Genomic DNA, 17599 nt, shown 5'->3' on the forward strand with positions numbered 1-17599 from the left:
GAAGTACAGGCAAACATGGACATTCTACTGTTCTGTACCCTTTATAAGTGGCAGTGCCTTTTTGGTGAACTCCCTTCTCTTTTCTCCCATTTTAGAGAAGAAATTGCTTCTCCAAAATGGAGTGCTTTGACAGTAGGGATGCTGCTGGCACAGGAGCAGTCAAGTGCTCTAACAGGCATCTAGGGAAAGCTCCTTTCCCAGCCCTGCCCAGAGCTTCTGTGAAGGAGTTAAAGAAGTGACTGATCCACAGAACCAGAATGGGAGGGGAGGGGACTGCAACAATGAGGCAGTCATTAATTTATTTCCACTTGGGATTCTCAACTGACCACAGAAACCACACCTTTCGGGTGGTCGTCCTGGACCCTCTGGAGAGGTCTGGCATGGAGAGGATCCTGGGGACTTGGGTCAAGGTTGACTCGTCATACTACCTCAGTATCCTGACAAATCTCAAATTCCCTCTCCCTGTATCTGAAACCCCATGAACCACCGGAGAAAGCCTGAGCCAGTGAGATGTGGCTCCCGGCAACAGTGCCCCACCACTTCCTGTGAGAGCAGTGTCAGACCCATGACAGTGTCGGACTACAGCCCAGAAACCCTCCAAGACCTCCCCTTACCCCTGGCCCTTGCTGTGATCTGAAAGCCCTGTGCAGTCCCACCCACGACAGCCGAAATCCACTTACATGCAGGGACAGCAGGGTCTTGGCCATGTCCTTCTGAAGCCTGGTACCATTGAGGGGCAAGTGACCGATTTGCTGGCCCTGGGCATAGAGCAGGAAGGTGCCCACAGAGGGAGGGGTCACATCAGGCCGGGGCACAGGCCGGACTGTGGGTGGAGCAACCGTGGGGATACCTGCCGTGGCAAAGAGCAGGAAGGTTTAAAGAACAGGGTGGGAAACAAGGGTAGGTGGGGAGGGGGAAGAAGTTACTTTCCACATAGCAGAACCTCCAAAAACATCAAAAGATTTTACCCTAGACAGATGTGTTCCAGATGTTCCTTAAAAGAAATTCTAATTTCTAGGCTTCCCACCCCCCCAAAGATTGTGTAAAAACACTGCCAGTTACTAGGGAGGAAGACAGCAAAACATTTCCCTCCGAACAAAGCAAGAGATTTTTTTCCTTTTTAAGGAAAGAAACTAGCCAGTATTATGTCCGCTTTTCTTTGGGCCCCCAGGGTGACACGTGTCTCCTTTCACCCCAGGCTGGGGAAGAGGAGTAACTGCATGTTGAACGGAGTTCCAGATGTTCTCACTACAGAAACTGCTAATGACAAAACCAAACACGAAATCCAAATTGGGATCTCGGGTAGACCAGAATGTAAATCAACACAGTGTATTAGTGACTTCTTTCACTGGACCTGGTGACCCCCTGGCTCCCCCACCTTCACCCACAGCTGGCAGTTGACTTCCAGCAAACCCTCCAAGCGGTGTGCTGAATGGGGCAGTCCCCAGGTGCTTACAGGCAGGGGTGGTGCCTGGCTGCGAGCGGGTGCCCTGCACTTCTCTGCCATCTTTGTCCACACACCAGCAGAAGTCACTCTTCCCGTGGCACTGCAGGGGCATGAAGTGGCCCAGATCATCACACTGGGGCACATACTGGTCATCCCTGGGCGTGCCACCGTAGTGCTCCAGCAGGTTTTCCCTCCAGCGCTCACAGACGGTCCGGGGCCTCTGGGTGGGCTCTGAGCAGATGGGGACAAAAAGCCTTTGATGGTGAGCCAAGGACAGAATACGGCATGTAGCTGAAGATCCCCACACCTGGCCTCCCTCCTCCCAGTGTCCACCAACAAGGTCTTGGCCAAGGCCCTGGACACTGGACCACAGCAGTCAAGTGCTCTAAGAAGCTCTCCACAGGAATCTGGAGAAGGAAAGTCTCCTGGGCCAAGAGGATTTGTTATCAAGGCCAGCCAGCCACATCAGTAGAGGGCCAGAGGAAGTAAGATCAGGGCTGCAGGGCATGCTCAGGCCGGGAGAGGTTCACGGGGACTATTCCGCCTGGGGCCAAGGCCTCTGCTAACTGAGCACTTGGTGGGAACCCTCCTCGGGGACTCAGTGGCCACGTGATATTTCAAGGTAATATTTACTCTTTCCTAGTTGGCTCAAGCTCCAGGACCCACACCCAAGAAAGCAATCTTGAGACTGGTGATGTGTCTTAGAAACTATCCCTGAGTGTTCTACCTTTGTGGCCCTCATGTCTGCTCATTGGAAAACTATGGAGTAAGACTTGCTGCCGTTAGCACTGGTGAACACAGCAGACAAGGGGGCCAACAGCTCCCTGCTGACGGTTTGACACTCCAGTTCCTGGAAGCCCTTTGGCTCAGAGCTGAACCTTTTTTCCAGTAGGTTCCAGCTTCCCGCCATTTAGCTCTGCCCCCTCCCATCTCCAGCATCCTCCTCTCTCTGCTCCTCCTCCCAGCTCACCACCAGGCTTAACCTGTGAGCTCTTGCAGAGCAGTTTCTCTAGCTGATTTCTCCCAGCCTTGCTTCCACGTGGCTGTCACTCTGTCACAAACATGGTGGTTCTCAGTCTGTGAGGACTCTGCGGCAGGATGTCTAGATAACTCATCCACCCATCTAGCATAGGCTCATCTAAAGGAATTCAAATAGAAGGTGCTTTGCCTTCTTTAATTTGTGCAACTGAAAGGCTATGGTCTATAGAACTGTATAGCCAAGTACCGATTTGATACTACCACCTGGATGTATAACATACATCTCAGAACAAAAAAACGGTGCCTGGTTTCCACCATCAACACTGCCCTAGACAACTCTCCCCTAGACATTTCCCTATCAGTCAGTAGCACCTCCATTTTCCATTATCCAAACCCAGGAATCCTTGACGCCTTTCTCTCTCGTTCTCCACATCTGATAGGTCAGAAAATGTCAGCTGTCCCTTCAAAATACATTGAGAAAATCAATCTCTCCACATCCACCCCTATGACCCTGGTCCAAGCCCCATGGTCTCCCATTAGGATAATTACCAAAGCTTTCATACTCGTGTGGCCTACCTTCTCTGTCCTGCCTCCCAGTGTAAACTACCAGCAGCCAGGAAGAGAGTCCCTTTAAAACAGTGATTTCTTGGAGGTCAAAACCTCCAACGGCTTCAAAGAACAAAGTTGGAAACATTACACTTTGGTTCTAGTACCAAAGTGCACCTCTAGGAAAGCGGGAGGGTGGTAAGTAAAATCCTCAGAGCTTAAAGCCGACCAGCTCAACTACAAGACTTGCCAGATTTGGGGGACGTGGATGTTCTTCAGGTCGTCTCTATAGCTTATGACCCATGGGAAGCCAAGCTCTTTTTAAGACCTCATGGAGAAGGGACAGTCTCTTGCTTCCTCCCCCAGAGGTGTCTCAAAGACCCCAGATGGAGAAATGTCACTTCCTCAAAAACTAGCTATCTACCTCATACTGGGATTCCCTGCAGAAGTTCCCAATGCTGCCCCAGGCCCACACTACAAACTCAGAGGGGACATTCTTGGTTCAGGGGACAGCCAATGAGGCAAAGCTCACTGGAATGCAGACAGCACACCCTGCCTCTTGGGAAATGGGCACCTCACATCATTAATATGTGTGCCTTCCTCTTGTTCTTTACTATTTGAAGCTCCTTCTTAATTCACCAGTTTTCTTTCTTTTCTGTTTTTGGTTGGCAGGGTTTTAAATATTTTGAAATCTTGGACACAGAGTGTTTTCCCTCCCTTCAAGCCAACCCCATTAATAACAGAGGTGACTAGTAGGAAATGGCAGCCAAGGCCGAATCAGCACCGAGAGAGAAGTCTGGGCCATGAGGAAAGAGTGTGCACAAGAGAACGCGTCCCTCCTTTGGTCATTAATTTCTCAATCTCTTGGCTCCCTTCTGAATCACTGTCCTTAACACATGCTCGTCTTAGTAAGTGTAACAGAACTGAACGGTTCCCTAAGGCGTGTCCCAACCATCTGATTTCTTTAAATCCCAGATGGAGTTAGAACCGAGACTTTTTTAAAGAGTAGGCAGGAGTGAAACAGGGTATTTCTGGGTGGGTTTTTTTTTTTTTTTTTTTTTTTTTTTTGGACCTGCAAAATCTTTTCCTAAAAATAGGGACAGAGAGGAACTGGGAGTGTCACTGTGGAAACAAGGACATACATCGGAATCAAGCATTACCGATTTTTACCTGTATGACTCTTAGAAGCCCTAATGTGCCCGCGATAATGGTATTTCCAAAGGGATCAAAACTGGTGGTAATTCTCCAGCTCTTCTCACTCTCATACATGAAAAGTCAAGATTAGTATTTATCTTTTTCATTAGTAGAAATGGACCTGTGATTAGTAGGCTCAGGGCTATAGGAGTTATTTTGGCTAAAAAGGTTTCAATTCAGTCCTATGTTCTTCATAATAAAATTCTTCTGTAGTTAAAAAAAAAAAAAGTCTTCCCACTCTAAATAATCCAGACGGTGGAGGGGAGGCAGGGGGAGTGCTCAGACGGTAACAGACATGCTCACCATCGGCATGTCACTGCATGGGCTAACATCACAGGTTCCTGTACCTCTTTTGACGGTGGCCTTGGCAGGTGGGGATTCCCTGTCGACATGCCAGGCCTGGCTGGAGACAGCTGGGTGATTAGCGTAGAGCAAACTAGCTGGACCCCCTACAGGTGTCCTTCCCATCAATACTAAAGTGGCCTTCATCGCTGTAGTTCCGAAAGTGGAGTGAAGGGATAGAGGGGAATAAGGGAAGGCAGTTTTTCTTTGGGATGAAAGGCTGGTCTGGCAAGATCCTCTTGCTCCAAATGCTCCCAAAGCTGCCATAACAGATGGAGGGGAATGGCCTCAGCCTGACGGACACACTCAGTCTCCACTTCTAGGCCTGTCCTGGACAAGTGTGAGGCCGCAGCCCATACGGGTGATCACGTATGTACCTATGTCCGTCCCTGTCACACAAATGTGCACGCAGGTGTGCACAGACCATTCCAGGGTTCCCAGGAGGACGAAGCCTCCACAGGGTGGAGATGGGCCCAGGGTCTGGCGTCTGCTCGGTCTGGGCAAGGGTGATCATCTGCCCCCCCCCCCCCGCCCAGTCACCTTCGTTTCACTTCTCGAGCCCATGGCCGAGGCTGGAACTGGCTCTCTTTCCTGACTTCTCACCTGGTGGTCTGCAGCGCGGTGGCAAGGAGCCGGGTGCAGTCCGCGTGCCGGGGACTTCGTGGCCATCGGGGTCCACACACCAGCAGAAGCCGGTCATGCCGTGACACTGCAGCGGCAGGAAGTGGCCCTGCTCATCGCACTGGGGGATGTGCATCCGGCTGCCGGGATAGGCGTGCTGAGCCTGGGCCTGGCGCTGCTGCTGTTCGCAGGGTTTCAGCCCCGAGGAGGGGTCTTCCAAGGTCCGGGTGAAGGAGATGTACAAAGGAGGAATAAAAGACACTGCAACCTGTCCACTCTTACCAGCTCGTGTCAAAGTCTCCTAGCCAAGGGGTTTTTTGTTTTCCCCTCCATATACTTGGAAGGAAGCATTACATGGGAGAAATAGCAAAGCGTTGAGATTCTGAACTCCTGGATTCTTTTGTTTCTGCCACTATCTCCCTAATTTCTCCTTAAGTCTCACAGTTCACCCTGTTCCGGGCTGACTCCCCACTGCTGTCTGGGTAAAATGAAGAGCCACCCATAGCCACTATCCAAAGACTCCCAAGAGACTTAGGAAAAGATGGTAAAACTCTGTTCAGCCCCTGAAGTCCAGAATGGTAAGTCTGAGAAGCTCCAAGTCAATGGCCATCACTAGATCACAGCGTGCAGGCCAAGACCTCCTAGAATAGTCATGGGGCTTACGACAAGCTCATGGCTGGTACCACCAACACACATGGCTCCTGTTCAGCAAGCTTGATCTCAGTACTTCCCCCAGGCAAAGCCACTCACGAAGGGAGCTGAACACAATGGGTGGGACCCTAGGTAGGACAATGGGATGGGTCACATTCCTGGCTTCCCAGAACGCTAAGAACTAGTGAGCACTCAGTAGACTAGGCAGCTAGATGGGACAGGAAAAGCCTTGGTCTCCTATAAGAGTGAACTAAAGGCTATAGAAAAATCACATTGAAGGATCCAGGGTTTTCTATGCCTCATCTGGCTCTCCAAACCTTACCAGGTGTGCACTGAAATCCATCCCCATGATAGCCAGGGTTGCATCGGCAGGAGAAGGAGCCAGGGGTATTGTAGCAGGTAGCTGACGGGTGACATCTGTTTTCCGAGCATTCATCAACATCTGCGGAGGCAGGAACAGAGATGAGGGGGAGGGAGGAAGGAACAGCATGACTTCACCGCACACACCCGGGGCTACTGCACGGCCTTAGTACACAAGGGGTCAACCTCAGAAGACCTCTGGGCACAAGCAGAAATAGAGTAAGAGCTAAAGGCAAGCTTAATGTACAAAGCTGGGGGACACGGGAGTTAAGAATGTATGAGGTAGAAATCAAATGTGTGGTCACTTCCAGAAAAAAATATCCTGCAGTGTATTTCTAGAGCATCTTTCATCCACAGTGAATTCCAGGAAGTTATCACCTTTGAACTGGCCTCTAGACTGTAAATCATTCACTTCCTTTCCATACTGCAACAGTAAATACGCTAACAATGGCTTTGCTCTGGCCCGGTTGGCCCCCTGTCCCTATAGCACCAACATGCAGATGCAGAACAGCCCGGGGAGGCCCCAGTGCTTTTTCAACTAAGGTAGAAGCACATTCAGTCTCATGTAATCAGAGTCCTACTAGCGACAATGCCCAAGTAATCAGAAATTGTCTTTACCGTCTACCTTTAGAAGAAATAGAAAAGTGTATAAGAAAAATATCACAAGTTTTGAAGCAACACATTAAAAAATCTGAATTTGGGACACCTGGGTGGCTCAGTGGGTTAAGTGGCTGCCTTTGGCTCAGGTCATGATCACAGTGTCCTCGGACTGAGTCCTGCATGGGCTCCTTGCTCAGCAGGGAGCCTACTTCTCCCTCTGCTTGCCACTCTGCCTGTCTGTGTTCTCTCTCTCTCTCCCTGACAAGTAAATAAATAAAATCTTTTTTAAAAAATCGGACTTTGTCAGGCTTATCAGTATCAATAATTCAGCATACCTCCCTTCCCAATACTAGATTTTCATAATTCTCCAAACTGCAACATCATAGAACTCCAAATGCCAGCTTACAGTCCTTTTACTTAGCGCAACTAGCATATGCCAACAGTAGCAAGGCACTCCCCCCACCCCCCAAAAAACCTCTGAGAGTCAAACTATTACAACCAATGGCCAGGGGCACTGGGTGGAGCAGACGACTCTTGATTTCAGAGCTATGAGTTTGAGCCCCACGCTGGGTGCAGAGATTACTTAAAAATTAAAAAAAAAAAAAAAAATTCTTGAATACATAAAATAAAACCAATGGCCAGTGACTGAAATAAGCTATCTGCAAAGACAGGAAGTCTTCCAGAGTAAAAGGAAGATAAAGGGTGGAGGTCAGATCAAGACTTGGCTGAAAATAAAAGCAAGAAGTCGCTTCCACAAAGACGCCCAAAAAAGGATATAAAAATGTGTGAATAGGAAAAAATGTGGGTTGGGATGATCAGTGTGAAACCGACAAGGTGGTGAGTCCCGGGAGTGAATTGCATCCATTTGCTACAGACCGCGGCAGAGACACACAGAACTGAGGATGCTGGAGAGCAACCGCCTGAATGTGACCTCAATTGGCTGGGGACAGAGGTGGCTCCTCGCCAGGCCTCCCATGCACCCAATGAGATCTGCTCTAGGGCAGTCAGCCCCAGCCTTGCTATGACCATTCTCTCACTGGGCCCCCTTTCCATGGCTCTACACCTTTACCAGGTATTGGTGAGCCAACATGCAGGACGGGAAACCAAGATGTTCTGTTCACAGGAGAGGAATCTCTTACCCTGTCATTAGCAAATTCACATTTTGTGTGACCTCAGTCTTGGGGAAACTTGGTCAAAATAAATGAGCTCCCTTAAGTCCAAGAAAATCCTGAATGCTTGACACAACCAAGTTCAATGTTACCCAGAGAGGCTCTGTCCAGAGGAGCACACTTCCTGTCCACCTACAAAGGCAGGAAAGTAGTTTCACATTCCTCTGCAAAGTCAGAAACAAACCGGGTTTTCTGGTTAGCTCCTCAAGTAACCAAAAAGAAACCGAACAAAATTAGTCACAACAAAAACCTGTCTCCTGTCTCTGAGCTAATCAATACAGGTTCTCTCTTGTCATATTTAATCATCCCTGAGTTTGGCTCTCTGTCTCTTCAAAAGGGCAACCCCAGTACTTCGCTAGGGGAAGCTGGTGGCTATCCAGCTCCCTGGGGCCTGCAAAGGGCTGGGAAACCAAAGCTGTAAAAATGAACATCCCCCAGGAAAGTCAATGCAGGAAGTGAAAGCTATTCATAATACATATGCTAAAAGTACTTCTCATGCTAACAGGAACCCCAGGCAATGACAGGAAGCAGGAATTCCTGAGACACAGGGCCTATTTCTAGAACTGAGGGATCAGCTCCTTGAGATTATTTGGAACTCAGAGAGAGGGGACGCCCCATAGCTACCAAGTTATCTCATGTTTGGAAAGCCCATGGCCTAACAATTCCGGTCAGAATGAAAGAGCAGTCACCCTTCCCAATACAGGGGACAGTAATGGTTATAAATGACCAACAGGGAGAAAAGTCCTTGAGGGGATAGAAAGCATCACAAATGAGGAGCATCCATCCCCTAAGGCTGGAGGATGTTAAGGCTCCTGAAGCATAGAACAGTCCTGGTGCCTCTTGAAAGACCTCCCATCATGACAGAAAATAGTCCAGTCAGTCACTCCAGCGCCCGTGCTCAGAGCAGGTGATGGCTCCACCTCAGGAGTGCTAACACTGAGGATGTTTTGGAGGGGACTGGAGCTTTTGAGTAAAAATGGGGAGCTCTTCCCTATGTCACAGGATGTCAAGTGTCAGGACAGAAAGCATGGAAAGACTTTCAGCCCCTTGGCAAGGGAGAGACTCCTTGTTGTACCACTGGGGGAGGGGCTGCCATTTATGCTTAACAACCAATGTCAGGGGTCTTCAGGGGCTATTAGGACACTGAGGTCAAGACAACAAGGTTCAAGGCATAGTAGATCTCCTTTGCTATTCAGATAATGAAACATGGCTGAATCTCAGCATAATTCTCCATTCTCTTACCTATCAAACTAGTAAAAACAAACAAACAAAAAAACAAAACAAAACAAAAGCCTGTATGGAAAATGTGTTAAAATCTTCAATTTTGAATTCATACTTCAGTGTTTCAACATTCTTCTCATTGCCGTCCTTCTGCCCACACCCAAAACCAGGGGAAGTCCCTTTGAAACAGTCATTGGATTATCAGACTCTAGCTCTCCACTAACCCATCACTCCCTACCCCACCCTTTTGCTTCCAAAGCATCCAGTGAAATTTCCAGACCAGGAAAGACTTCAGGCCACAAACTGTCACTCCCCATCTATTCAATCAAGTACCCGCTGGTAGTGCCCCCGTGTGGTATGTGGTGACCCTTTCTCTGGAGCCCATGAGTGGAGAGAACTCCTTCCTTCCCAGCCTCGTCTCTTCTCCTGTGCTTACATCAACATCACCATACCTCACCTAACTTCTCCATTCTTAGAATAGGAGACCTGAGAGAGAATACTCTAAGAACGTCTTCTCGTGTCGCTCCTGAGCACTCAGGGCTCGGAGGGACGTCCTGCCTGTTCAACTCACACTTGCCACTTGCTCCTCCCTGGAAAGACCTTGACTCAAGACAATCTTTTTTTGCATCTAGCAAAGTCACCAAGATCTAGGAGGACAAACAGGCCTGAGAAATATCAGCTCACGCCAACACAAGGTTGAAATCAATCTTGAAACTGTTGAAGCTGGGATTGATTGAGGGAAGCTAGAAAAGATTTAATCCTACTTGGATAAAAGTAATTCCTGCTAGTGTCTCAGACTAGACTGAGAGCCCAAAGCCAAGTTCAGCCTCTCCAGGGAACTCCATTTTTGACCAAATGGCTAGAGAAAAACCCACACACCCTTTTACTGCTACTTTAATGGAGTAGAGAAACTACGTATGCTTCAAGAATGCACACTTTCCACAACATAGAGCCTTTTTGTCTATTTTTCTCTATTTTCTGTTTTCTCTCTCTGTGGTCACAGAGACACATGTATACTGTGGTATACCTTGAAAAGTGTGTGTGCATATGTGTGTGCACGCACACACACACAAACGCACACACACAAACCTGAAAGTCACCTTCGTGATTAACCTAGACCCATATAGGCATGGCAGAGTCTTCAGGAAAATGACTATTCATATTCTACTACTCCAGTCTGAAAAGCTGGAATGGCAACTGATTCTGAAAGGCAGCCTCTAAGAAACCCCAAAGATCCCTCCTTCCTGGTATTTGCAATCTTGTGTAATTTCCTTCCCTTGGTAACTTTCATCTGACCAATACACCAAAGCAATATTGAGGGGATATCAATTTTGTGATTTTTAGCTTCCATTTTGCTAGTACACTTTCTGCCACTGGCTTTGAGGAAAGTAAGCTACTTTGTTCAAGGTCTATGTGTCAAGAAGCTGAAGGATATCTCCAGGTAACAGCTAGCAAGGACCCAAGGCTAGCTGTCCTCAAGGACCCAAGGACCCTGTCCTCAAGGAACTGAATCCTGCCAGTAACGACATGAGAATCTTTCCCCAGTTAGGCCTTACATGAGACCCCACGCCTACCGCACCCCTTGTTGCAGGCTTGTAGGACCTTTTAAAGCAGAGGACCAAACTAAGCTATTCCCAGGTCCTTGACCTATGTGTTTTGTTTACAGCTGCTATATTTGGGGGTAATTTGTTATGCAGCAGTAGATAACTGATACACTAGGGAAGCAACGGATGGGTTTGGCATGTTTTCAAGTTTGTGGGTTCCAGAGAAAATCTCAAAAGTAGAGAAGCAGAGATTGAATAGGGACAATTAAAAAAGGTAGAAATCAGCAAGAGGGCAGTAGTAACAATGAATGGCATTATTCCAGAGTTCTCAATACAGAAAAATGACCAATTTCAGGGTCCCAATATGACCCCCAAGGTAATCAAAGTCTTACAGGACAAATAGAGGTTAAAAGAAGGAAAAGGGAATGATTCTAGAAGGGATTAGGACAAGAAGCATCTAACTCAATGAACATTCTGATTATTAACACTCATGACATCTAGGCTGCAATGAATTTCAACTTGTTAGCTTTAAACCAAAGACCTAAGGAGTTAAATACCTTAAAACCACCATCTCTGCTGTCCCGAGCAACCAGATGTTTAAATATGAAATTCTGACAAGATTTTGATTCTCCATGCAGTCTCATTTTTTAGAACCAGCAGTGTGTTAAATGAAACTGAATGACAGGGTTGCATGAGTGGCTCAGTCGGTTAAGCACCTGCCTTTGGCTCAGGTCATGATCTCAGAGTCCTGGGGTTGAGCTGTGTGTTGGATTCCCTGCTTCTCCTTCTCCCTCTGCCCCTTCCTACCACTCGTGCTCTCCCTCTATCTTAAATAAATACATCTACAAAAACAAACAAAAAATGACAAAACTTTACAAGAGCAGAAAAGGTATTATTACCACTGTGAGAAATAACAGAACAAGGAGGAGTTAGTGCCCCCCTATACCCTAACCCGCACACCTGTGGAGGCTGCCCTCTGTCTGTAGACTCCTAGGGTAGATGGAGCTCTTGGGCTGGTCAAGTGAGAGAAGCATCTGTGAATTCCAAATCTCCCTTAGTCTAACTGGAGAAACCCTTGAGCTCTAAAGCAGGGGGTGTTTTTGGCAGGGGGGCGGGGGGAAGAAAACCAAATGGGGCTGAACTGAGCAAGGGCTTTGGGTCATTTCAGTATAAATTGTGTTTTTTAAGGAAACCCTACAGCAGAGCTTCTGTACAACAGAAGTGGGAACATTAAAGAGCCAATTCAGATAATACTGAATGGCCCATCATATCTGGGAGGGAGAGAATGGCTGTGCTGCCCGACCCGTTTGTTCTGTCCGTAACATATGGCTTCCGTCTGCTGGTTCAGGCAGCCCCTCCACTGAAAACTGAAGGGAAGAGGAATGGGAGGAGGATGAGAAGCAAACATCTGGGAAGGACGGGGGTGGGGGAGGGGGGAGAGATGGTATTTAAGCAGCTGTAAAGCTCCCGGAAGTTACACAGCTGTTCCAGCAAATCAGCTCAGGGTACCCAGGTGTACGGTGGCCTGGCCAATGCAAGCAGCGATTTGAAGAAAGGGGGAAAGTCTGTGCCCCAGGTTTATCCCCAGACCCTTTCCCCACCATTCTCTTGCTCCCAGTGTCTCATTTTACTGACAGCATGAAATCGAGTTTCAATTCCATCACGTCACTGGATACATTCTGAAAACCTTTAACGGATTATGTAGATTTGCCGAATAATCTCTATATCAAAGTACTATTAATCCCGGTTTCACGGATATTTATACCCAGAAAATTATACCTAGTTTATAAAAAAATTATACCTAGTTTAGTAACAACCTCATGCATCATTATTATTAGCTAACCAATTTAAATTTTAAGTTAGTCCTGCATTTCAGGTTAGTGATTTATATCAAGCCTTAACCATCTTAAATGTCTTTAGATTTCTGGGAAAAAAGTTGTAAGTGCTTAGATATGCATTCCTACTCTTTTATAATGGCGAGTTCTTTCACTCTTTCCTCCTCCCCCCTCCCACCAGGGAGAGAAGAGGGTGGGAAAAAATTAGAGGGAAAGCATTGCATGTATGTTTAGAGACTGCTTAAAATACCACTTCAGCCAGTGGAATAGCAACTAAAAGTCAGGCCTGACTGAAGTGCCAGATTAAGCCATTAACCAAAGACACTGAAGGATGGAGACTTCCGGACAGGTGAGTGGGTTTTCCCAAAGTTCCTGCAGCCTACACTAGCTCCCAGGAACAGGAGGTTACAAGCTGGTGGTGGCTTCCTAGCGCTCCAGGACAGCCATATGTGCTCAACAATCTAGTCCAAGGGAAAACACTCTTGGCTCTGCTTTCTGACTCAAAGGACAGCTTTTCTCTTGCCCTTCAAACAATACCAAGGCTGTGTGAGTTGAGGAAGAGACCTTTTTGAGAAGGGTTCCAGCAATGTGTGGATGTTGCATCCACGGTGACTGTCTAGAGTCACTGAGGCTGACAACCCACAGGTACTCACCAGTACACTGGTGCCCGTTGCCTGTGTAACCAGGAAGGCAGGCGCAGCTGAACGTGCTGCCTCCATGGGAAATGCACCGAGCCTGGCCAGCGGGGGCACAGGAATGACTGCCATCCTCACAGGGGTTGGGAGGGGGACTGATCACTGAAAAGAGAAGAAGGCAAGAACATCCAAGAGTTCAGACCTGCGAATGAGTGAGACTTGACCCTCACAGTGTGATCCCCACACCAATAGCATCAGGACATCTGAGGGCTTACATCCCAGAGCCAGAAAATCAGAATCTGACTTTGAACAAGACCCCAAGATAATCTGTAGGCTTCTTTAAGTTTGAGAAGCACTACTCTGGGTTTGTGGTTAAAACACTAGGTATGAGGTCAGTCATTAAAATAGCCCTTGATTAAAGTTTGTAACTCACCAGAGTTACACACACACAGTTTCTATGATCATGGTTACTTTTCCATCCCACTGGGTTAAAAAGTGTAATTTCTCTATCATCCTCTGGCTCTACCAATGGGATGAATCTGGAATCCTAGTTATTTTGAATCTACTTTTAGATCCAAAGATTTCTTTTTCTTTACCCTAGAAAGATTCAATTTATTACAGAGGGAGATCTATAGCTGGGCACATGGAACAAGCATCTTTGAATTCTAATCCGTTCCATTTAAATTTGAGAACTATTTTACTTCTATCTAGAATTGGTGGTATTAGAGGTTCAGATTCTAGTTACATGATTGGGCCAAATACCAAGACAAATGGGAATCCCAACTGGATGAACATCTTCTAGTAACTCAATACCAAAGTATCTATTTAGGGAAAAACAACAACACAGGGCTGAACTGATCCATAGCTTTGGATGATTTCAAAGTAAACTGTGTTCTAAACCCATATGGAAGAACTCCTGTAGGTCGGAGAAGAAACACTAAAGAATCAAAGAGCAAGGTTCAGCGCCATATTGGCCAAAGAAATAGCGTCCTAGCACTCACAGGTGCAAGTGTGCCCGTCATCTGTGAACTCATAACCACTCCGGCATTCACACCTATAGCTTCCCAGCAAGTTGATACACACGGAGTTGGGGCCACAGCGATGGAAGCCAGTTGCACACTCATTTACATCTAAGAAGAAATAAGGACAGAAGAATACTGCTTAAATCAAAGGTTCCCCAAGTGGGCAGGTCTAAAAACCCAATGTTTTCTCACTGCCATGAAGCGCCAACAGAACAAATAAATTAGTGTGTCTTGGGGGGGGGAAGGGTAGTCAAAATGTAGTATTTCTAAGCATCAAACATGAATGCATGTTGTAGGTTATAATCTTTATTTGAAGTCATTCAAGTTAAGTCACAGGGAAAATAATTGAATATTCTGAGAAGTCTCTGAACAGTAAAAAATAAAACCCACTCAACATTTAAAAGAAAAACACACTAACAATTCTTCTTTCAGAAATGTAAAGGAATTTCTATAGCTTGTGGGGAAAAGGCCTTTCATGGGTGAAAGGAACATAAGGTTTGAAACCTAAAGATAACCAGAAAACATACGTTTTAGTAAATATAAGAAACACTTGCTACAGGGTTAAAATGACCAAACTTGAGAGCTCAAAATATGCAGGAATTGCAATACGTGTCTCCTTTTCCCAGTCCCAGCCTCAAATACCCACCTCCCAACTATCCTCTCAACTCTAACTAGAATATGCTTTAGTGTTGAAATAAGAGATTTAGGTTAACAGCTGCTAAACGTGTCTGGTGCATCAGCGAAGACCCTTAAACAGACACGCCAGGCTTTGGTAACACAGAGCTGGAGAAGCCCGAGAACAGACAGAGCCCACACAACTTACCCACACAGTTGCGTCCATCTCCCTGGTACCCAGAGGCACACTCGCAGGTGTAGTCTACCCCTGCCCCTGGATGGCACTGAGCCCTCATGTCACATGTGTGTCTCCCGTCGTAGCAAGGATTCACGAGGATGGGGTCTGCGTCCCCTGCATAGGTAGAGAGGAAATAGATCACACAAGCACAATGTGGTTGTTATAAAGAGAACGGCATGGTCAGGAGATCAAGGACTCCTCGGGATCGACCGCATACTCCTCTCTTTGTGGGGGGCCACCTGGAGACCTTGCTAAAATACTAATACCCCAAGCTGAGCTGGATTATTTAAGTTGCAGTATTAAATTCAAGAATGGCCTACCCTACAGACAACTAACCTTTTCTTGCTTACAGTAGGCTTGTGTCCGGGGAATAAAAACATCCCAATACACGGCATAATTTTATTGTAAAGCGCTCTCACTGGATCACCTCGTGTGATTCTCAGGATGACTTTGTGAGGGGCGATCATCCCCCCCAATCGGTAATTTTTGCAGAGAGGTGAGAGACATCAGAAAAATTGCCCCAGCTCACAAAGCCAAGAAGTGGTACAGCAAGAGCTCATACCCCAAATTTCTGCCTCGACACTGGGCAGTCTCTCACTAAAATTCACTAATTCCTAAGTCAAAATTTAATAACTGGGTAAACCTTGCTTTTTTAAGATTGGGAAGACTAAAGAAGAATGATTTTTGCGGTATTACTTAATAGGATTAACCTGGCCACAGACCCATCCATTCACTAGGTAGAGAAATGCTCAATATCTGAAACGTTCCCTAGAGAGTTTTGTTTCTTGATAGAACACAATAGTAATGCTCATTGTAAACTTATTTGCCAGGCACTGTTCTAAAACCTTTACATATGCCATCCCTTTAAATCTTCTTCTTTTTTTTTTCTTTTTAAAGATTTTATTTATTTATTTGACAGACGGAGATCACAAGCAGGCAGAGAGGCAGGCAGAGAGAGAGGAGGAAGCAGGCTCCCCGCTGAGCAGAGAGCCCCATGCGGGGCTCGATCCCAGGACTCTGAGATCATGACCTGAGCCGAAGGCAGTGGCTTAACCCACTGAGCCACCCAGGCGCCCCCCCCCCCCCTTAAATCTTCTTGACTACACTGTGAGGCAGGTATTAATATCTTCATTTTTACTACAGCACAGAGAGGCCATGTAACCTGGCAAAGGTCACACAGTCAGAAGCAGCTGGAGCAGGGATAAAAAGCCAGGCTCTCCGTGCTTGCCACCACTTTGCTAAGCCACCACCAAAGAAACTTCATAAAGTTAGCTAAACCAAGGGCACAGAGATAATGTGGGAAAGAACCCCAGACACAATGAATCCGTTAACTCTGGGCACTTCCATTCACTCCTCTGATTCCTCAGGTGTAAAATAGAAATAAAGAAATAAAGATAATACTTAAAAATCTGCTACAACTGAAGAAAATAAAGAAAGCCTGACATAATATATGTAAAAGACAATCCTCCCTCTTCCCCCTCCTGCACCCCCCCACCACTGTGGACAGGCCTACCCAGTCCCCAGGGATGACGTTCCTCCTTCCTCCTCAGTGGGACCCCTGCTCATCCTTACTTGGTTTCAGCTTTGTCTCAGTCCCTAGAATTAATTCTGATCTTAGATCTAAAAGATTTCAGGAGCTTTACCCAAACCTCCCAGGCTTCATGTCAAGCCATCCTGGCTACCAATGGGGCTTTGTCTGTGATAACTTGAGCTTCTGCCTTGGATTTCTGCCTGTGCCCCGGTCCCTATCTTGACAGCCAGCTCAGCAGACCCCAAGCCCTACCTCGCTCTCAGCTGCTCTCACAGCACCACAGACCAGCATCTTGGCATCAGTAGACATGGTGACATTGCCATGTACTTTAACTTCCTAGTATCACTTTCTCCTGGATTCCCTCTCATTTCTCTCTAGCTCACCCACATCTCCTCACCCCTCTTACCTCAGGCAGTTGGGCCTTTTCCAAGTAACTCCTAGTCTAGACCCAAGGGCTTGCTGCTATCACATGCCCCAGACCAGATTCCCCCCACCCCGTCTTTCAGGAGGTCCAGCACCACTTGCCCCACTGCCCCCATGGACTCTTCCAATATTCTGTGTTAGTCTGCTATTAACTGGGATGCCTTGGCTGAGTCTCCAAAGGGACCTCCTTGCATTCTGGTAAATTCCTCCCGTTGCCTTAGAAAAAAAACCACACCGTGTGTTCTTGCAGGGGAATATTCTTATTCCCATATTGTTGCCTAAAAAGAAATAAAGGAGGGCCACCGGCTTATTCTTGGATTGCCTCGGTGATGCTGGCTGGAGTAGGTTACAGAATCTTTGCCAAGAAAAAAAGACCAACAAATGGCTCTGGCACTTTTTAAACTTGACGAACTTCAATAGGTCACCGTGAGCCTACCTTCGCATAGCAAACAGACACCCTTGTGTGTTCCCCGTTCTTCCCTCTGCATTTCCTTGTGGACAGGATGGAAGCACAAGGCTGGGGTTACAGGGCAGTACAGACCAAGTCCCTGAGACAGTCCCCAGCACGGTTAGAGCTAAGAACAGTAAGGTCGTGTCCTCACTGAAGGCCTGATGCAAGACAATACT

At 47.0% G+C, this 17599-nt stretch overlaps 1 protein-coding gene across 4 annotated transcripts in view; it reads right to left on the reverse strand.

The window, feature by feature from the left end:
• NID2 (nidogen 2) overlaps positions 1 to 17599 on the reverse strand; it is a 61917-nt gene that overhangs the window by 6206 nt on the left and 38112 nt on the right. For all 4 annotated transcript variants that reach the window (XR_009355672.1, XM_059182089.1, XM_059182090.1 and 1 more), the window contains exons 9-15: positions 14989 to 15132; positions 14145 to 14273; positions 13162 to 13305; positions 6102 to 6221; positions 5111 to 5341; positions 1457 to 1678; positions 681 to 850 (exon numbers count right to left, since the gene is read on the reverse strand). Coding sequence is in view for 3 of the 4 variants with exons in the window: in XM_059182089.1 (XP_059038072.1) it covers positions 681 to 850; positions 1457 to 1678; positions 5111 to 5341; positions 6102 to 6221; positions 13162 to 13305; positions 14145 to 14273; positions 14989 to 15132 (1160 nt within the window). In the remaining variant the exon portion in view is untranslated. The remainder of the gene's footprint in view (positions 1 to 680; positions 851 to 1456; positions 1679 to 5110; positions 5342 to 6101; positions 6222 to 13161; positions 13306 to 14144; positions 14274 to 14988; positions 15133 to 17599) is intronic.

This window comes from Mustela lutreola, chromosome 7 (assembly GCF_030435805.1).
Source record: "Mustela lutreola isolate mMusLut2 chromosome 7, mMusLut2.pri, whole genome shotgun sequence".
Taxonomy (NCBI): domain Eukaryota; kingdom Metazoa; phylum Chordata; class Mammalia; order Carnivora; family Mustelidae; genus Mustela; species Mustela lutreola.